General features: G+C 40.3%; 1 protein-coding gene across 2 annotated transcripts in view; it reads right to left on the bottom strand.

The window, feature by feature from the left end:
* il6st (interleukin 6 signal transducer) overlaps positions 1-22,607 on the bottom strand; it is a 38,591-nt gene that overhangs the window by 3,748 nt on the left and 12,236 nt on the right. Inside the window, exons 2-15 of one of the 2 annotated variants that reach the window (XM_012966898.3) lie at positions 18,039-18,122; positions 14,201-14,497; positions 13,394-13,514; positions 8,412-8,555; positions 6,786-6,952; positions 6,027-6,175; positions 5,366-5,525; positions 4,844-4,926; positions 4,007-4,217; positions 3,332-3,514; positions 2,689-2,790; positions 2,203-2,349; positions 1,353-1,493; positions 711-807 (exon numbers count right to left, since the gene is read on the bottom strand). In XM_012966898.3, coding sequence (XP_012822352.2) covers positions 711-807; positions 1,353-1,493; positions 2,203-2,349; positions 2,689-2,790; positions 3,332-3,514; positions 4,007-4,217; positions 4,844-4,926; positions 5,366-5,525; positions 6,027-6,175; positions 6,786-6,952; positions 8,412-8,555; positions 13,394-13,514; positions 14,201-14,497; positions 18,039-18,102 — 2,066 coding nt within the window. In that variant the 5' untranslated portion in view covers positions 18,103-18,122. The remainder of the gene's footprint in view (positions 1-710; positions 808-1,352; positions 1,494-2,202; positions 2,350-2,688; positions 2,791-3,331; positions 3,515-4,006; positions 4,218-4,843; positions 4,927-5,365; positions 5,526-6,026; positions 6,176-6,785; positions 6,953-8,411; positions 8,556-13,393; positions 13,515-14,200; positions 14,498-18,038; positions 18,123-22,607) is intronic. The other variant, XM_012966904.3, reaches the window with a different exon arrangement.

The following is a 22,607-nucleotide window of genomic DNA, read 5'->3' as shown; positions in this document are numbered from 1 at the left end:
ATTCTATATATACAGTATAATGTGCCATTTATATTCTATATATACAGTATAATGTGCCATTTATATTCTATATATACAGTATAGTGTGCCATTTATATTCTATATATACAGTATAATGTGCCATTTATATTCTATATATACAGTATATAGTGAGTGGGCCCCTAAGCTCAGGTTATACTGTGACATTTATATTATATATATATATAGTATATAGTAAGTGGGCCCCTAAGCCCAGGTAAGTGACAGCAGCACAGAGTATGGGCAGGGAATCAGCAGAAAAGAAGATGGGGGGCTACTGGGACAAGTTTGGGGGCACAGATCTTCCCTGCTAAAAAAAAAAAAATTGCCTAGTGTCTGAAAAAGTGTTTTAATCCCAAGCAACTTTTCCATGTTCATTTTTTAAATGAGTTTAAAGTTATGTGTAAATGTAATTGCTACTGAAAGCAGCGTCTGTCTGCCCCGATTTTCTGCCCTGCTGGTTCTGGCTGTTTATACAATGTAGCATATGCCAGCTGACTAACAGACCTGTGCATACAAGGGGGACATCTGCTACACTGGGTCAGGGCCAGGAAGCATCATTAGGAGAGAAGGACAGAGAAATAATTTATCTTGCCCAACAGGTTTATCCAACATCCTGGATGCATTTCTAATGGAGCAAAATGATGGCTGGCGTGTATAAAGGTAACATGGCAGATACAGTGGGTACTTACAGATCTCTGTGGTTGAAACACAACATGACGCCAATAAGCACAAGTATGAGGAAAGCTACACAGGATGATACGACAATAGCTTCAACTTCTCCATTAGCTATGAACAACAAAAACAAAAGCGATACCAATTAGCTTCTTACATGTGTTTCATTTACATTTCTTGTATTTGGGGCCCCCCACCCTCAGTGGGCACAGCATATGCACTGGAGACTGCATAGATCATCAAGCCTCAACCTTTACAAGTTTCAGTAGTTGTTTAGACCCACATTGAGGTCCATGCTATGTTCAAAGCACCGCGAGACAGGCAAAAGGCTTATCTGCCAATGCCCGTTTATATTCTTCAGCGAATAATTCTGCAGCCAGAGTGGTAACAGGCCCTTTGGTTGGTCTAGGGCTGTTTGGTCCGGAGACTTCATTATTGATTCAATGCTTCTACCTTACCATCTACAAAAACACATACCTTCTGTGCCAGATACAATATAAAGGAGGGATGGTTTCAGTCTCTGTCTCTATGTGCTTACCCCATAATGATATGACAAGGGAACCAAAGAAACACACAACCCTATCACAGGCAACTATAAGTTTACTACTGAGAGCCATTAAATATTATATATATTATATATCGTATAGGAAACATCATACCAAATTTTAGAGTTGTGAATGTGAAAACGGGCCCATCCTTTCCTCCTTTTTCTGTGTATGCCACCATATGTACAGAGTAGAGCGTGTTTCCATCTAGGCCCGACAGTGTATATTCAGTGTCTAAAGGATCTATTACCAGCGCTGTGGAAGAGAAATGAATAAGTAAATCTTACACAAATCTTTGGTGTTGGCAGCACGGTACTACATTAGTACTGCTATCTTGCAGCTCTGGGGTACTACAGTCAATTTCAGGCACGACCTGCAAGAAGTTTGTATGTTCATCCCATGCTTGCATGCACACAGGTTTCCCCCCACCCACCAAATACATACAGGCAGCTTAATTGGCTCCTAATGATATTGCCCATACTGTGTGTGAATGGGACAGGGACTTTAGATTGTAAGCTGCACTGGGGCAGGGACTGATGGGAATGTTATGTAATGTCTGTAAAGCACCATGGAATATGTCAGTGCTATATAATTAAAGACTAACAATAATAATAGCTGTACATAGTGTTTAATTTAGTATACATTGTTACATAGGGTTGAAAACAGACCAGAGTTCAAGTTTAACCCTTCCTAGTGAACCCAGCACACACACAATATGGGCAATAGCCTTGGATACTATGCTTGTTCAAGAACTCATCCAGGCCCCACTTATAGGCATTAACAGAATCTGCCATCACAACATCACTAGGAAGGGCATTCCCCAACCTCACTGCCCTCACTATAGCTACAGCTGCTCATCACAAAGCTAAAATCACAGTATAAAAGCAATACTAAAGAACAGAATAATAGAAAAATCCATGTTGCTTAGAAGTATCTGAATGAAACACAGAAGTACCACACTCACTAGTCTCATTCCCGTGGCTTGCTTTGTATGTCAGGGTGTAATTCTTGATGAACCCATTCTGTTTATCAAACGGAACAGGAGTCCACTGCAAGATGGCCTTATATTTCTCCACTTGTTTAGTATGCACACTTGGACCTACAGAAGGAGCTTTTAAAAAGAAAAAAAAGGATGACTGGTATGAAAATGGTATTGCAGAATTTTTTTAACATAATAGTTACATGCTCCAGATTATAAGAGGAACACTCACAGAATGGGTTACTCATGGAGTTATACTGAAATAATGGGCAAACGCATGTCCCAGAGACTGTAAAGCAACAGCAGCCTGGGTATGTGTGTGTGTTTATAGGTCAATGCAAAACATTTCTAGATTAATTTATTATTATTATTTATTAAAGGAAAAATACAAAGATAGGGAAATATAGGACTAGTGTCCCTTTAACAACAAAGCCTTTAGCAATGCTGATTTCACAGAGATTCCTTACTTACTTCCTTGCTGAAGATAGGCCTCCACTGCGGCTACACTTTCACACCCATCCTTAAACAGTTGGTAAACTTTGATCAAATAGCATTTAAGGGGCTCCAATTCTCCTAAAACAGAAGCAGAAAGTTTCACTGGGAGAGCCAGTGGCACAGGGATAGAGAGCAATATAATACACATGTGCAGCAGTGGAGCAAAGGAGATGCTGTTTGTTGCCAAAGACATGAAGTTGTTATGGCTACAGAGCCTAAAGTTGGCCATCTTTGCCATGGCTGCCAAAGAAGCAGACCTATAATGCCAATAATTGGCCCAGGCCCCGACGACTGGATCACACTTCAGGCCTACGGAGACCCATCGAATGAGGACTGTATTAACGCAGCAATGCACTCATTTCCTGACAAGATTTCCAAACCTGCCCAATAGATACCTGTCCAATTTTAAGCTAGATATTGATCAGGCAGGTGACTGGGAGGCCGACATACACAGGCCAATAAGTGGTCTACTTGGCCAGCAGCTTATATCTGCTTATGCATGGTCATCTTAAATACATTTAAATTGGACGATGATCAAACTTATTAGCTCAAAGAGAGGTAATCCGAGCATATTGCATTTCACAGGTAAGTACTAGCTTGGTACTGTCCTTATTCTTACCTCTCAAAAATGTACTCTGTGCACTGCGCGGCTCACGCTGCCAATCACTGTCACAGCCTTCTTTGGCATACTTATTACACCACTCTATGATATAGCCGTCCAAATTTTTATTCTGGGGGTTCCACTCAACCCATAGCTGCTCCTCCTTGGGATAGGCTTTAACACTGAGCTCTGGAGCAAGTACTGTAATGCAAACATAAGACTTAAGTTCAAGTGAACTGTCACTCATTCAACCCCTCCCTCACGTTGTCCCATGGTTCAGACAAAGCAGCACGTGCCCTAAAAAGTCAACTAGAGCAAGATGTTCCACGGTATCGTAGTCTATCTAAAGGGAAGTGATAAGGATGATGGGTGGGCTGGTATCCATGTTACGAGGAGCCCTGCAACAATTGCTTATGCAAAGGATTTCACCATAAAGATTTGACTGCTCTTCCCTTTCACTGCATACTCCATCTAGTGGCAGGATGCAGAAACTTGATAAATATTATTTTATTTTTTGTTTACAAAAAAACAAACAAAAGTATATTTCCCATACTAATGAATTTAGACTTGTGAAATTCCCTCTGGCAAACAGTGGTGAGCTCCATTTAATCACCCTGTTTATACATATGCCCCTATGAATCCACATGGGGGGGGGGGGGGGGGAACATCACTACTATAACGTACAATACACACCTTGGCAGCTGCCAGAACGGGGGATATTTAGTTTTGCTGGAGGAGAAGCAAATCTGCTGTTGTAAGCCGTAACACTGACGTAATTGATTTCCTTTGATAAGGATATCTTGTAGCTTGTTTCGGTCACATTGAAAGTCTTAGATTGCGACCTACTCTGAAAGGTTACACCGTACAGCAAAATTTTGCCATTGGCTACAGAGTCACCCAAAGCCTGAAGAGAAAAGAAAAACCCAAAAATTACAAGTTTAAATCTGTAAATCATGGAACTTCTATGACACAAATAAATATTTATACTCTGATACAGGCACATCACTAATTAATTGTGTTATGTGTATATATGGTTTATGTATGCAAGTGGATAGATAGGTCAGTGTGGGTCTGTATGTGAGTGTATAGATAGGTCAGTATGGGTCTGTATGTGAGTGGATAGATAGGTCGGTATGGGTCTGTATGTGAGTGGATAGATAGGTCAGTATGGGTCTGTATGTAAGTGTATAGATAGGTCAGTGTGGGTCTGTATGTGAGTGTATAGATAGGTCAGTGTGGGTCTGTATGTGAGTGTATAGATAGGTCAGTATGGGTCTGTATGTGAGTGGATAGATAGGTCAGTGTGGGTCTGTATGTGAGTGGATAGGTCAGTATGGGTCTGTATGTGAGTGGATAGATAGGTCAGTGTGGGTCTGTATGTGAGTGGATAGATAGGTCAGTATGGGTCTGTATGTGAGTGTATAGATACGTCAGTATAGGTTAGTGTGTGTTAAGTGACAAATACATATTGCTTGAAAACCCAAACCATGGTGGGTGCTGTTTGGGTGTCATAGAAAAAGATAGCTTTACCTTCCACATTATCGTAACGTCTCTATTTCCATCTGCATCAGGACTGTCGACATTCTTCCATACATCTGGACCTCTGGAGGGTTCTATTTATTGGAACATAAAAAGAAAATCCAATTAATAATAGCCCCACATGTACATAATGGTTACTTTGTTGTAGTTATCGACATATGCAGATAAATGATACAGTCACCAAAACATCAACTTGTCCATGCCACACTGTGGCTATTCATAATCTTTGTAACAGTACAGTTAGCCTTATTATCTGTTTCACCTGGATTAACTCCTATTATGCTTCTTTAATTCACACATCCCTCTTATCTGGCAATAAAACATCTCTCACTGTAGCAACCATATACTTGTTTCACTGCTTTCAGAGAGAGCTAACAAGAGACTGATCATCTTATTGAGACCCTGGAAAAATCATCATCTCAGAAAATCAACAAGTGTAACTTTTTTTAGGGGGGCGGGGTTGAGTATGAGCCAACATATTAGGGCTACTTATTACAATGATACTTCACTTACGAGCTTCTGGTGTCACTTGCTTCTTTACTTCACTCCAGTCACTCCAAAACCCTCGTCCATCTTCCTTGATGCAGCGTATTGAAACCTCATACTCTGTATATGGCAGCAAGTCTTGCAAAGTGAAGGAATCTCTGTGGGATGCAGTGTCTTCCTCTGGTACCTAATAGGTTAAAAGCATGAAGGTTAAAGCATATTCCTTAACATAACATAACAGGACACAAGGCATCAAGGCTTTTGTGTTTTATCATCTGTTTTATGCTATTTTCAAAAGGCACCTCAAGAGTCTCCATTACTACTGGGCACTTTTACACTAAGGAAGCCAAGTTGCAGCCGTACATTTTGACAAATCTATAAGGAGGGTGAGGGTCAGGAGAGGGCTAAGAAGTTTCTTGCTGCGTGCCCACCTGCCTTGTATAACAAAGTCTAACCCATAATGTAGCCCACTTGCTGTCCAGACCTCCCCCACAGGCTATATTATATTGCAGCTGACTAATATTTTCAGAGTGGGCATTGCTAGGATTATTGGTGCCAGCCCTGGTACAGAAAACACCTAGCATGTAAAACACACTACAGTCAAATTCATTACATAAGGGCACAGGGAACAGAAAGGTGCCACTGTCGCTCAGGTAAGAATCAATTGGGACATAAAAGGAACAGTTACCATCTCCCAATCCTGGTTTTTAATGGGCCGATATCTGATGTTGTATTTTAGTTTAAAAGCATTTATTGGATTCTTCCATTTGATTTTCAACGCATTTGGCAACTCCACGGCAGAGATCAGATCACTAAGTTGAGGTGGATTAGGTTTGACTAGGAAAAAAACAAACAAGATTTTGATGTTATTATGCTCAGTGCAATATATAGAGTACTAGATTAAATTACCTGCAGAAACTGAAATACAATATATACATATATACAGGCAATTGTGATACAATTCTTGCCTAAAAAAAAAAAAAACACGCTACTGTGAATGGATCCTGCTAAAATTGCCTGTGTGATACAAATCCCTTAGCTAGCAATGGAAAACAGCACGTGGCAATTTCATGTCTCTCAAAGTCATGTTTTCAGTAAGGGGGGTAATAAGTGGCAGAAAATCACTCACTGTCCTACTGTGATTGTGTCGAGACTTGGAACATTGTGCCCTAAGGGGCAAGTGAGCAGTCACTGGGGCTTATTTACCAACACTAGGCAACTGTGTTTTGTGCTGTAACCCATAGCAACTAATCCAAAATTACCTTTGATCCGTCTACTGCAGGCAGAATGAAGAAAGCAAATTAGTGACTGGTTGCTATGGGTTGACAATCTGTTAGTAAATGAGCCCTACTACATCCACGGTTCTTTGTGTACATGTACTGTTCATTTTATATCTTCAGACTTCACATATTTGTGGCTCAGTACTGCACACATGTAGAACATTTACCTATATTGACAGGATCCACCGTAAGCACCTCCGATTCTTGACTTCCAAGCTCATTTTTGGCTTCCACTTGGAATGTAGTGTCGACAAAGAACTGGAAGTCTGGATAACGGACTGTACAGGAATTATTGCTTTCTTTGGGTATGCAGTAATTTTTCTGGATGTTTGCCCTTTAAATACATTTAAAAAAAAACAAAGTTAGTATCATCGTATCTTTGACGTGTATGAGATATTACAGAATTCTGAGTGGGATGGATCTGTGCAACTGTTTGTAAAACACAACACAATAAAGATAGAGATTTTTATAGCAAAGTTTTGGCTATGATGCATATTATTGGTACAGGTATATAGTGGTATGTTGCCCAGTATAAGCTACACGTGTGAATAAATGATGCCCATGCAGAATTCTAGCTTAATACTGCAACCAAAAGGATGATATGAATTGAAACGGTATAATGTACCCAATACTATGGGCATGGCACCCAAGCAGGAGTCTGTATGCACTACAGCAATTGCCCTGCCCCTGCACAGGAGGTGAGTAACAGGAAAGTTGTGATTTTATAATGTTGCTATGCATTGGTAAAAGTTGTGTGTTTGCTTCAGAAACACTAATATAATTTGTATAAACTACTGTATAGCTAAGAGGACAGCTATTCAAATTGAAACAGGGCTAAATGGCACAGGTTACATAGCAGACAACAGAAAAGCTCTGTAAAACACCATAGTATTATACAGAGCTGCTTTGTTATCAACTTTGAAAGGGCTGGAGTAAGCCCGAAACGTTGCCTGTTTTTCTGACATGAAAATAAAATCACCTTTTCACTTATGCAACAAGGATGTGCTGCAGTTTGATTTCTCTGTGATTGTCTAAAACCCTTGGCAAGGGGTTATTTGACTGCTTAGCACCTGACTGAAAAAGTTTATTGCAAGGTGGTAGAAGCACTCACCAATCGAGTGAGTATTGTTATCAACTTTGTAACCTGTGCCATTTGGGCTTATTTCAGGTTGAGCGGCTGCCCCCATGGCTACACAGCAGCTTGTTTACAAAAACTATAGTAGTGTTTCCGAATCAAACACAGCAGGTGTATCAATGCAGGGCAACAGTACATTATATTCAAGTTACTTGAAACGCTTTCATGTTTTGGTGTTGCTGCTTTTACCTTAAATGTCAGAAACGAACAACAACAAAAGAGCTTCAGTTGATAGCACATGTTCTATGACAATTACAGGCAGTGAATATAATTTCAGTCATTGGGGAGGCAGGGTGTATTACAAGATCCTTTGATATACTGCTACACAGCAATATTTAGCTTTGTACTGATCCCAATTACTGCATCACTTTTAGGGTATGCGGTTTCCCCATTCCTATAACATACGATTATTTCAAGGGAAGTTTGAATTAGGAATTCTGGTCAAAGAATATGCTCCTCCACCTATTAGTACAAGATTCCTCAAAAACATCAGTATCACTTTAAGACCTTCCCCGATTTATTACTATCATGAAGCTTATGTAGTGTACGCTCAAGGCTTTTCCTTTTTGTCCTGAAACGAGTATTCAAGTCAAAGCAGCGCTCCCTGGAAATACAACAATTTCCCTGCTTTTCACTAGGCTTTTGGAGACCACCTTACCTGAACATCTGGTCTCCTTCAGAATTTGTATACCCATGTTTGGGAAGAGTCCACTTCCTCCCTCTGGCCCTAGCAGAAGGCAAGCTCTTAACCTTGTTTTGCACCAATTCAGAGCCCCTCTCCGCAGTCAGTGCCAAAGGATTCCTACAGGAGCAGCAGATAAGACAAGCACTCACAGGAAAGGGAAAGGACAGATTATAGTGTTACACAGTATCATCTATGCAAAGCTTAGATCTGTTAAAGAGTTGCAGAAAGCAGGGAGAATGGAATCACCTTAAGAGGAAAACAGAGCGTTAGTAAACAGAGAAAACACTGAAGCTGAAGAGAGAGACAGCTATGCAAGATATTAGCAGGTCTAGTTAGCAGTGAATAGGCATGGGTTAGCAATATCACCCAATTCTGAGTGCAGTAAAATACATGCTGCCCTCTATATACAAGCTAAGAGAATCCATGTTTGGGGATTTTTTCCATCTTTAAAGATCAGCAACAGTGGGGCCCAGTAGATCTTAAAACCCCCACTTAAGGGGAATAATTTTTTTTTAGGAAAGCCCAATGTGCAAAACCTTTTTGTTTTTGATTTTTGTTGCACTTGCAGCAAATACCCCTAAATAATTACGCATGAAATACACAGAAGATTTATTACTTTCTAGCCCTAGCAGTTGTGGAAATCTGATTCCTTATCAAAAGGACCTCATCCATATGGCCTGCATTCACATCATGTGATCCGATCATTTGGCCCCAGCCGCCATATTGGTGAGTTTGCCAAACAAGCTTACAAAGCATTACCAGTGTTAGATGCATCTGATTTGTTAAGAGGTGAAATCTCATTGTAATGAATGAAATAACTGCAGTTGTGAGCAGATAAGGCACCCACAAGATAGCTCTATTTTTACTTATTGGCAATTTATACAATATATGTATATACATACATACATACATACATACACATGTGGGGGCAATTTTATACACATGTATGCTGTTTAATATCATTGCAGTTTTAACTAGATTGGGGTATTGAATATGTGCAACAGATTTATTATGAAGTATGAATGCACTTTTATAAAATATATAATTGGTATATGGTATTAATGGTCACTTTGGGGTTAATGTGCATATGATGTCACTGGCCCTCCCTGGATTCATGGGAGGAGGCTATTTAAACTGAGTTGTTGTATGTATTTGCACCTTGAAAAAGGTCCCAAAAGGGACCGAAACGTCGGTTGTACATGCAATTATAATACACAAGAGATTTTTTGAAACACAAAGACCCTTGGTGCTGGCTGTTTTATTTTGATATATATATATATATATATATATATATATAATCGTACAAACTGGAGTGGAGCACAGTACTAGTCTGAAGACCTAGTCCGAAATCAAGGCCAATGTATATAGAAAAAACAAAAAGGTCCTCTTTATCAAGTAACAAGATAATGAACATAAAGCACACAAGGTATAAATAGGGGCAAGCCCATAAGCCACTCCCCCAACAAGGTACCGGATGCAAAAAGCAACATTGCACAATTCACCTTATAGAATCCCCATGAACAAGGGTTCCCCATTTAGTTATCAGTCAAAAAAGAAACATTATACCATTCACATTATAAATTCATTAAACCTGAGCCAAAAAGAAACATTACACAGTTCACATTATAAAGTATTCATGTTCACTGGTGTACAACATCATGTACATTTAAGGCAATATCTGAAGTAACATGTGTGCTTATCTCTGTGTCACCAAAGCCATCACTTCTGGGAAATAAACATTTTTTTTTTATTTCCTCAAAATTGTTTTTTTTGTTGTTACTTGATAAAGAGTCGGGAGCCTTAAAATGTTGTAATTGATCTATATATGTATATACATACATACATACATACACACACACACACACACACACACTATACAAAACTGTCCATGGGCATACTGAACAGGTGCAGGCAAAGCAAAATGTTTTAAAAACATGGAAAGAAAGCTGTGTTATAGCGATAGGCACACGTAGCATCCACTTGGCCATGTCCCAAGCATGGCAGAGCCTTTTGTCATTTGCAATCAGATGACTGATGAAATTTTTGCTTGTGGAGGTATCTTCAGGTATTTATATGGATAGGCTTCTATTCCACATATAGTGGCGGCACATACATGCTGTTGGCAGGAAGCTTGTGAATTTGATGCAGTATTGCAGCTTTATATATAATAGTAGGTCATTATGAACTACACACAAATAAAAGAGAGTGAGATATGCTTATTTATACAGAAGGTGATGTCCCATTTACTGCTATATAGAAAGCCATAAGAAGTCACCATGGAGTTCTGTGACCATGTATGTCTTACACAATTCTCTGAATGAGTCTCTCCTATGATGAAGCATGCGGTGTGATGGCAGAAATCCTACACTCTGTCATGTACAACTTCCCAGTACTTTTAATATTATATTCAAATCTCAGCACTGACCATCCCTTCCCCTGGTTGCCTCCTGTAACATTCTCCTCTGCCTACACATTCAACCAACCTTTCTTCCAGTTCCTTTACGATTATGCACAACTCCCTGCATCTAAACCCCATCCAGTCTTCCTCACAAGCTTCATAGCCCATTGTGTTGCCTCAAAATATGCTACTGCCATCACCTTTACAGTCATGCACAAATCTCAGTACAAGCCACAAATTTCATTATGATATCTTGGGACACATGGGAACATTGAGCAATTCTCATTAACTGCAGAGTTTACAAAAGCATAAAAGAGGGATTTTTGTATTACCTGTAAAATCCTTCACTCTCTTCCTTACAAGGGGGACACAGGCACTGGCGAGTTAACACTACCTTCCAGGAGGAAAGGACACTAAAAGAACAAGGTTTCAACAGTCCTTCCAGGGGGCTGGCCCGGCTGTCCACTGGCTCAGGATGGCCTGTTGAAGAGGCTGGGTGTGAAACTGACCTCATGGGACAGAGGCCAAGGTCCGGATACTGCCCTGTGCCATGTCTGAAGAAAGGAGAGACGGGTGTTGAATACCTTCACTTAAAAAAGCCATTCTTTCATAGGGGAAGGGGGCAGGAAGGACTTTTTGAAGTTAATAGTCCAACCATGTTGTTGCTGGATCACCCTGGAGAGATCGGAAAGGTTCCGTTGAGGGGAGGGTGCCTTGATGAGCAAATCATCCAGGTAGGGGGTGACAAACCCCCTGGGAGTTTAGGAGATCCATGACTGGAGACAGGACCTTGGTGAAAACACGCAGAACCATTGCGAAGCCAAAGAGGAGGGCGACAAATTGAAAATGTCTAACCAGAGTAGCGGAGGGAAGATACCGATGATGAGCCCTGTGTATGGGGATATCAAATGAGGAAAAAAAACTTCCATTGCTGCAATGAGTGGATGAATTCCATCTGAAAAGTGAAGTGTTTGCAACAGTTGAGCCCTCCATCCTTCTTAGGGACACAAAAGAGTACGGAGTAAAAACCCTGTTTTTGTTGGTCCTTAGGAACAGGAAGAATGACCCCAGCATGCAGAAGAGGCAAAATCACTTTCCAAAAGGAAGCTCTGCGAGTGGGGTCAACAGGAGGTTGGAACTTGATGGAATAACCAAGGTGGAGAATTTCCTGAGCCCATGCTTCTGAAAAGGGATGAGCCCACACCACCCGAAAAGAAAGAAGGCGCACGCCCACCTTTTCGAGTTTGAGGATGTAGAGGATTTGTCCATGGAGGTCTTCTGAACCTGCCTGCCAGAGGACCAGGTGGGTCTTTTCCCTTTTCCTCTGGAGGAAGGGGCCTTGTCCATGGGCTATTGTTTGTTTTGTCTAGGCTGAAAGGAAAGAATCTGAGACAAGCGGTGATTTGAGGGCTGGTTTGTCCTGGAGAAGAAGGGTGCTCTTTACTCCGGTAGCTTGGCTGATGCTCTTGTCAAGTTCAGTACCAAAGAGAACCTTCCCGGAGAAGGGGATGAAGACTAGTGATTTTTTGGATGTTAAGTGTGCAGACCAATGCTTGAGCCAAAGGGTCCACAGCTGCTGTTCTGGGAGCCTGTCTGTGCCTCTGCATTAGGGTGTACTGAGCCAAGGCTCCTGTCCCCTGCGTAGTGCCAGGGCCCATCTAATCTTGCCTCCCCCCCCTCCACAAATGACATGTACAGGAACTGAGTGGACTGAGCCGAAGCTCCTGCCTGAGACAATGTTTTCAAGCAGAATAAAAATTAAATAAAAAGGAGATAAAAAATTAAGACTCCCAGGAGGGAGATATGTCCCATAAAGACTCCCATAAAGACACTAAAGGAGAACTGGGTTGGGACAGCCTCCTGAAGGGGGTGTAGCCTGTAATGGACTGCCAGACAGCCCCCTGGGAGGACTGTTGAAACCTTGTTCTTTTAGTGTCCTTTCCTCCCAAAAGGCAGTGTTAACCTGCCAGTGCCTGTGTTCCCCTGAAATGAATAAGAAATCATATTTTCAAGCTGCTGTGCAATAGAGGAACAAGAGGCCCACAGGAAGTTCCATAATTTCACCCACATCCCTCAACCTCATGACTATGTGTTACACTAAAAAAATCAAGTTCAAGAGGACATTTACATCTGCCCCATATTTATCCCCAAATCAGCAGAGAGCATAGAACTGCACCCAGCCCTTCTGCAGCCTTTCAGAAATGATGTACCAGCACAACAATAACATTGTTTGTAAGATTTCTACTTACTGTACAATACTGACTAGACTGCAAAAATATACAGTGCTGCGTATTTGTCTGCACAGACCTGCCATATCTCGGCATCAAGGTCTTTACCCCTTATCAATGAATGATGAGACCAAATTAAAAGTAGGAGTTCGCAAGTCACAGTATGAAAACTAGAACATGCTGCACCCCCTACTAAAAACTACAAAGGGACATGAGAAGTTGTTTTTAACATGGAACTCCTTGGCAACTTCAAACAGCTTAACCGACATTAGGGTATACAGGATCCCATATTATTTACGGTATTTTTCTGCCAGTAAAAATTAATTTACCATCTGTGCATTAGAGTGTAGTTTGTGTTCAGATTGGTAGGCCTTCCAGGGTCCCAAGTACAGGTCAGGTTATCTTGGTTGTACGCGACACATGTCAGGTTTTTAGGCTGATCGGGAGGCACTGGAAAAACATGCAACAGTGTCAGCACTAGAATTATAATACATTTACAGAACTTAAATAAGGGTAAAACTCATTTGCCTCCTCTAGGTGGTGTTTTTATTGGACTATGGTAGTTCAGCTTGCAAAGTAGGAACCGCACAAACAAAGGACATTTTAACAACCTGCCTGAAAAGTTGTCTCACTTGCACTCTCTGTGGGGCATTGTGCGAACAGCCGCAGGCCTCTGAGCTCCATTCCAAAGTGGAAGGACATGCAGACTGGTTTAAGCCACACTAGTTTAAAAAAAATGGCTGGGCAGGGGGTGGGACATAGACATCTCCCTTACATCTCCCACCTGATCCTTATTTGCGCACCATCTGGCACTCTAGCAGAGCGCAACAGGCCAAGCACAGGGATGCAATACCCTTCAACCCCCTGCTCAGGTAACAATGCACTTTTTTGCAATGTTAGATCTCTAGAGTGCTGTGAGGTGGCATGCAGGAAACCAGCTCATATGTGGGACTGGCACAGGGTCACTGTATCTAAACAGGCATAACACTGATGGCTGTGAGAAGCAATATGGCAACCCAGTGTCATAAGACACTGCTAATACAGCTAATATTTTTATATTTTTATTTAACTTGGCTTCACTTGCTTTATACATGTAGAATTGATGGAAACAGATAAAACAAATATAACATACTTACAAGCCACTGTGAAGAAAATTCCATACAGTGTTTGTTCTACTTGTCCAGATACCAAGACACTGCATGTCAGAGGACTGACCAACGTGGCGGGGTTCTCAAAGGTCACACTTGAAACGGTGTGGTTTACGACCTTGTATTGGGTTTCTGGTACCTTAATACCTTTGACGCGCCAGATTATTCTACTGGCATCTTCTTTAAGACACGTCTCATTTATTATACATTGCGCTGTGAATGGCTTTTCAAGATGCACAAAATTGGGGTCCGGAACTATGTCGCCACAGAACTTTACCAGTTCAGCTACAAAAAAAAGAAATTAACAATGTTAAAGGGATAGTATACACCCATTTTCACTTTTGCTGGAAATACTTCATAACTACTCTTTAAATAAAGAAATACATTCTTTTTTTGTAATTTACTAAAGAATAAAATTGAACCAGTTTCACTTTCTAACTTCCCGTTAGACTAAATCATTTCCTGGTTCTGCCAAGTAGAGGAGAAGCTGATAAAACATAATGCCAGTCTACAGATAAGCCCCTATATAGAAAGGCTGCAACTGCATGCACAATAGAGTGACATTTTTGGATTTTCTTGTTCTTCTCTTTTTTGCCTTGATTATAAGCCACCATATCAGTATGCATTTCTGGCTGGTAAGCAATGCAGATGGAGATATTCTGCCCTATGATGGTATACCTGTTGTGCACAACCTTTTGGCTCTTAGGCTAGTGCCACATGGCATATGCAGTATTGTGCCAAATTCTGTTAACCCGGGTGTAACCGCATTTGACTCAATGACTCTGGGTTCAGCCACAACTATCAGGGGCGGATTCCCCCACTGTGGCATTAGCCTTAAGCTGAAAAAGCATCCATTTTCTCTCTCGAAGTAAGCAGGTAATTAGCCCACATAAATAATCTTACCAATTAAATAGTATCTATTCAGATTATCTTTACATTTTTATTCTGCCAATCCAGATGGCCCAGTACAAATACCAAGTGGTGTGGACTGACCGTAGGAATGCTTTCCTTCTGCTAGCCATACACACAACAAAGTTGTAGTATGGATATGTCAGTTTGGGGGATCGGGCAGCTTTGAAAATTTCTTCTGCCACTTCTTTATATTTGTCAGTGCACAGTGAATTAGCAGATGAGAAAGTGAAGGTGATAAATGGCCAAAGTGATTTGCCTGACTTAGAAGTGCTTCAAAGAACAGAACTCCAGTAAGAAGCCCCATTAAGTCTCCTTGGATCAATGGAGTGCTTGAGAAAAAGAATAACCTTAAAACAATGTTCCACCAAAAGAATAGTTATACTGACAAATAAAGTAAGAAAAAAAACAATAATTAAAGGAGTGATCTACTGATGAACTATTGAAAATGCTCTAGCATGGACTGTGCGCTTCCAGCAAGCCCTGCAGTTCACTAGAATCCAATATCCTTAAATAAAATAATTTATAAATCAGCTATGAGAAGAGAACTGAGAGCGCACATATTCATGACAGGAAACAAACCATCTCCAGACAAACCAGCATTTCCTGGTTATTTCCAGGTATTCAAGCAGCCAGCAGCACAAGTAATAACATGAAAGTGATGGGAAATCCTGCCCCCGCACACAAGATAACCCAGGAATTGCTGGGAGCACTCTCCTTGAGGAGAAACTCGTCTTGACAATTTAAAATTCAATCAAAGGAACAATATCACCAAAAAATAAGAGAGTATCAAAGTAATTTGATACTGTGTAGCCATGTGGGGCAGTGATTCAAGTTGAAATAGGCTAAATGGCAAAGATGATAACAGATAAGCACTGTAGAACACCATTGCATTTTACACAGATTATTATGCTATGTAACCTGGGCCGTTTCTCCTTTTTCAACTTGAATAGTAACTTATATTTATTTATTAACTAAAGTAGAAGACTACTAAAACATACAACTTTTGCCAGTGTAGGACAGCATTATATCCCATTTTATTTACTTAAAACTCTTTAATATTTTGGTGTTACTGTTCCATTTAAAATAATCAGTCTGACAAAGAAACTGCAGATATCCGGTCACTATTTGAGCTGCAGCACACTAGCTTGTGCGATTGCCCCTAAAAGTAGTGTTGAAGGAGCATTTGTGAATACATCCTGAACGCATGAGCATTTTTTGTTGATAATATAAGTGTAGGGCTGCTGGCTGAAATGTATTCCCGCTGTGGCATAGCAGCAACTAAGGGCAATGTCACTGCACTTTTTTTGTTGCCTGTCTAAACACTGGAATATACCATATACCACTCCGTACACTTTTATAGTAATTATGGTGACCCTGCCGGTGCAATGTCATTAATGCTTGAAAATGGTCACTGCTGCATTTTAAGGTGATAATCGCCCAACTCCCAATTGCACCAGCATGGTCAATGAAATGAAATGCCTCTGCATTTCAGAGAATCTATACACCTACCCACAATGGAATGCAGAGGGACTTAATTTCTTCTAAATCCATCACTTCACAATGGAACAAAGGGGGGGGGGGTGCATTAAAGTGTGAGCCTAAGTAGGTTGGGGAACTGGTTCCAGCAAGCAGGGACAATGACTATTCCTTTTCCGTCCTGGAGAAAGTCCAGAGGGTTAGGCATGGAGAAGGTTTCAAAGTTTGCTTGGGAGCGAGCACAACATTTCTGGTAAGTAACCAGACCATATTGTAGGTTTGGCCAGTCAATGGCTTGCGGGCTGCCCACATAGTGTGCACAACTGCATCAGAAAAACCTTGTCACTTTCTCACAGATCCTGAGAGAGCAGATATGGAACCAGTAAGAGGAGATAAGCCTCTGCGACCAACAGGTTTAGAACGTCAGAGAAACAGGTGTGGCATGGCCATCTGGGAGCTATGAGAATGAATGTGTTCTGTTCTCGTCTGAACTTCTTGAGGGTTCTGGCGAGAAGTGGAAAAGGTGGGGGGGAAGGCGTAGGAGAGACTGAAGTTCCAGGTGGTTGTGAGAGCATCTGCTGTTAATGCCAGAGGTTCCCGGTAACGCGCAATGAACTGCTGGCCTCCTGATTTCGTCTCGTTGCCATGAGTTAAATCTCTGGCACTCCCCATTTAGCATCTCCTCCTTGAGAGACCTAGAGATTCACTGCTTAGGAAATCTGCTTCCTAATTTTGAAGGCCCAGTATGCAGATGGCCGACAGTTGTGTGCAATAGGCTTCTGCCCAGTGCAAAATGAGGTGCATTCTACTTAGTGTAGGTGTCCTGAACAGCCCCTGTAGTCAGTAGTGAACTAAGTAGAGATAAAAAACAAACCTGTAGCAAGAGGAGAAAATACTCCTAACCTCCTGAGGACAGAACAAAAAAGCTGGCAGACGAAAGGTTAGTTTTTTTTCTTTCTTTGTTGTGTCCTGTTTCCTAGTAGTACCAGCTATACTCCACTGTTCCGGTGTCCCCCCAAGCTTATGATGGAGAGAAACACATTTACATATATTTATGAAAGTTTAAGTAGTATTTAAGCAAAATGTTTTACATAACTGTATGATCTCATGTCAAAAAGGGGTGAACATTTTACCTATATATATATATATATATATATATATATATATATATATATATATATATATATATATATATATATATATATATATATATATATATATATATATATATATATATAACCTTGTTAGGAGCTAAGAGCAAATATTGAAACCCAAAGGGAAGCTTCAGCTGGAAAACCACTGCAGGCCAACTTTAGCAAGGTCCTGCTAATCAAAGAGCACTTATTTGTCAAATAAAATATATCTCGAAATGTAACAAATTTTAAAACAAATGTATTATGCATAGTTGTGGGGTATGAAAATTAAATATCTGAATTACCTTTATGAACAATAAAGACAACAGGAAAAAACAAACAGAAAAAACGAATCTTCATTCCCATCATTATCACTCGCAGTCCAGGTCCTAAAAAAAAACACCAAGAAAACACATTAAGGTACATTCAAGTGATCAGTAAGGTTCAAAAACTAGAATATAAAGGGACAAAAATGTAACAGTACATATCATTTCAGCATTAGAAAAAGAAATTATCAGTTGACTGCAGCTCTATTCACTTTTATAGGTTTAATCTCCCCAGCACACTGTCTGCTCCGCATTAGGTTCATATGCCTCAAAAAGAGATGTATGACAGGGAATACAGTTTTTTTTTTTTTTTTATATAAATCAGCTTTACAAATGGGAAAAACTGTATAAGTTATGTACCTCAACTTCTATAAGCCATTGGAATATTATCCCCAGGACCCGATTCTGACAGTTTTGCTCTCCCTAAAACTCCTGGACCATTTCACACATAAGGGGTAAGAATGCCTGGGGTTCTTTAGTGAGTTAGGCCTAGACCTAGAAGCAGAACTGTCAACATTTGGAAAAGGGCATGAGGCAGATTTTTACGACCACTAAAAATTTTCCTGATACCCAGAAGTGCCATTAACGTATGCACATATGCTTCTGGAAGTGATGTCAGGTGCAAATGCCCCGGATGAAGCCGAATATTGTTTCCCGCGCATGCGCAAGCGCTTCTGATGATGTCACCAAATGTTTACTGCGCACCTGGAATTTAATGAGGAATAAGGGATAATTGCATCTGGTGACGAGAGACAAGCTAAAATTGAGTAACTTTGAGGTTGATAACTCTGTAGAATATATATAGTACAGGTAAGGGATCCCTTTTCCGGAAACCCGTTATCCAGAAAGCTCCAAATTACAGAAAGCCCGCCTCTCATCTATTTTAATCAAAGAATTTTAAAACTGATTTCCTTTTTCTCTGTAGTAATAAAACCATGCCTTGTAATTGATCCCAACTAAGATATAAATAATCCTTATTGGATGCACAACAATTCTTTTGGGTTTGATTAATGTTTTATTGATTTTTAGTAGACTTAAGGTATGGAGATCCAAATTACGGAAAGACCCCTTAGCCGAAATACCCTTGGTCCCGAGCATTCTGGATAACAGGTCCTATATCTGTACTAGAAAAGTGAAAAGCAAAGGCAGAGCTTTGCATTAATATTGCAAGCAGTTTCCCAGAAGAGGGCGGGCGGTGGAACCAAACGGATTTCAGGAAGCAGAGATCATTAGAAATGAGGCATGGCTCAAACAAATGTGTTGAAACAGTGAATTCCCCAGAAGCGTGTTTCAGCATGGGAACCGGGGGTGCACTGGACTGTACCAACAGCATTTCTAAGACCTCATTTATGTGCAAAGCACAGTGGGAATGAAAATCAGTTTTACAATATTAATGTATTCATCTGTAACTGCAGTAACAGGAATAATTCAGCAGGACAATACATACAAATGTGTATATACATATATACATATATATATATATATATATATATATATATATATATATATATATATATACATATATATACATATATATATATATATATATATATATATTCTCGATGCCAGGTATCGGCCACTGGCAGAGCAACAGCTAGTAAACTAGCTCAGGCTAGATTTCCTTGGACATGGGCACTAGCGATGTGTGGGTCGGCCCGATACCCACGGGCCGGGCGGGTTTGGGCCGACCTCACCACATCAACTGAAGGTTGCGGGCGGGATTGGGTTGAGTGCTTCTCCTCACCCTCTCCGTCCGCAACCTTACACTGCCGGCTGCACTGAAAAACTTGGAACGCCTGCATTAACATAAAGACATCTTTTATCCTTTAACGTGATACTAACAAGTTCCTATAATTGGACATAAAAATACAAAAGCAGCCGTTTCCATAATCACTGGCTGAGATTTGGAAGGGATAGATACCACTGGGCATGGGTGGCTAAGGGCCCGTCTTTTAAAAAAAGATTGTGCTGCTTCATTACTAGCAATACTAATATGTCTGTACCAATTACAGGAACATGTCAGTATAGATTTAAATATAGTGGTTTTCAAAATAAACTTGCATTAACAGAACAGTATTCATGAATTTCACAAGTCAAGAATTTTCACAAGTCAAACCACAACAAAGACATTGGTAAGTGTTTCTTTACAATCTCTACACTTAGGGGAAAACTGCCAAAAGACACTTGCAGGGGAGTTTCAGGACACCACAATCCTACCACGAAATGTCTGATAATTCTGCAAAGCACAACCTATTTATTCCTCAGTCTGACACCACAAGAACAACTGTGAGAACAAAACTAGCCACTGACTCCTGGGGTGTTTGACCTGTGTGGCCACTCCTGATCCAATCTGCAGATGTATCTACACTTAGGAGGAGAAGAAAAGTAGCACTGTGTACATATAAAAATGAAGAAAACAGCAGCACTCCGGTTGTTTTGAAAAATAACCGGTGAATCTTTACTCAAGTGCCAAAGGCAACGTTTCGGGCTTCACTCCAGGCCTTTATCAAGCCTATTAGTACAATTACAAACAAGTGTTTAAATACCCACATGAAGAGGAGGATCAGTCCATATTCACCTCCATTTAACCCATAATATTCTGTGAATATATTTAGTGCACACAATGAAATGCAAACTAAGTGCCTATGTATACCATATAACAAGTGCCCTCTGGCATGTATCACATATAACATATATAACAAATTAAACAGATCTTGAAATGGACAGCATCCCACTGCAGTGTATTTCATCCCTCAGAAGGGAGCACTGTGTACATATAAAAGCACAAATGTGCAATATAAATTGTGGTGGATGCTCCAAAAAGATTGTGAAAGTTTCAAATTCAGGTTCCTTGGGTGAAACAGGCAAAAAAGACCTTTCAATATGGCAGCTGGTAACTATTTAACCTTTTTATAAATAGCTGCCTATGCACTTGGCAAATGAGATACTAAGTGGGAGATTTATCAACTTTTTTTGCAAGCTCCTATAGAAGTCAATGGCAGTTATCCTAGGCAAAGTCAAACCATATTTTCAATTCGAGATATTGGAGTAATAATCTCACAAGTTTACCACATTAATAAATAAGCGATTATTTGATACGAGAGTTTATTCAATTTAGAAAAACAAACTCAAATTCACAAACTCAAAACGGCAGAACTTGTGGTGATGATAGAAACAGAAGTCGGCACTCAGTAACTATTTAAACCCACTGAAGTAAATAAAATATTAGTAACAGAAATTACATAAGCATAATATTCTTCTGATTCTGGCAAAACGGCTAGCCCCAAATCCATCCCACTCACACACATATACTAGGGGGCTGATTTACTAATCCACGAATCCGAATCCCGAATGGGAAAAAATCGGATTGTAAACGAACATTTTGCGACTTTTTCGTATTTTTTGCGATTTTTTCGTCACCGTAGCGACTTTTTCGTAGCCATTATGACTTGCGCGAATTGTCGCGACTTTTTCGTAGCCATTATGACTTTCGTGAATTGTTGCGACTTTTGCATAGCCATTATGACTTTCGCGAATAGTCGCAACTTTTTCGTATTGAGCGCTCGAAAAATTTGCAACAATTCGCGAAAAAGTAACAAAATACCGATCATTAAGAAAAAACGCATTCGGATGCTTTTCGGATGTTCGTGGATTAGTAAATGTGCCCCTAGGGCTTGCTTTCTCAAAATTATCAATAACATCTGCACATTTTGCCCCTGATACAATGGTCAGATCATAATCAGGGTCCATGCAGACCAATCAGATCAATGGCACAATGTGGTCCTTGCCCAATAGATACTGGTCTGGCAGGCCTTAACTTTGGCCCCATACAAAGATCTACTGTATAAGCTAACACTCATATCACACAGCTGGCACCAAATGCATTGGAGCAAAGTGAATGTAGGAACACATTTCCAGCTAAGAAGAAACGTAGTCACATGAATGCTCTGTTACCCACCAGACAAGAATTGCACCCAAAACAAAGGTGTACACTATAGGGTTCATTTACTAAAATAAGGTGTAAAGTTGAAAGATAAAAGAAAGATTGAGTTGCCTGCAGGTACAATGCATGTACTCAGTTGTACATGACTCTTTTGCACTCCTGAGTGACAATAATGAAGGCAGAAGTGGATAATCAGTCATTTTTTAATAACACTGCTGTAAGTGACACAATGTGGTTTTCAGACATAACAGAAGCAAACTCTTTCCCCCATACAAAAATCAGCAAAAGAGCCAACCCCCAAAAAATCCCATAGCAGCATAATAAATTACTCCAGTGCATACATACCAGCTGATTCAAATTTAATTTGGCAGGGCATTTTTCTTTTTCTTTCCTATATTCCATTACGATTATCATTAATTTCTTGTTGGTCATTATACATCTCATCATTGTGTTTGTGTAACTGGGGCACCACTGATGACAAGGTACTATGCACAGTGACAATCTCATGAGAATTACTGGTGCCTTACCATAATACAGGAGTCCTCAAATTTTTTAAACAGGGGGCCAGTTTATAGTCCCTCAGGACTGTTGGGGGGAAGGACTAT

Source organism: Xenopus tropicalis, chromosome 1 (assembly GCF_000004195.4).
Source record: "Xenopus tropicalis strain Nigerian chromosome 1, UCB_Xtro_10.0, whole genome shotgun sequence".
Classification (NCBI taxonomy): domain Eukaryota; kingdom Metazoa; phylum Chordata; class Amphibia; order Anura; family Pipidae; genus Xenopus; species Xenopus tropicalis.
This window is presented reverse-complemented; position numbering and strand designations above follow the sequence as displayed.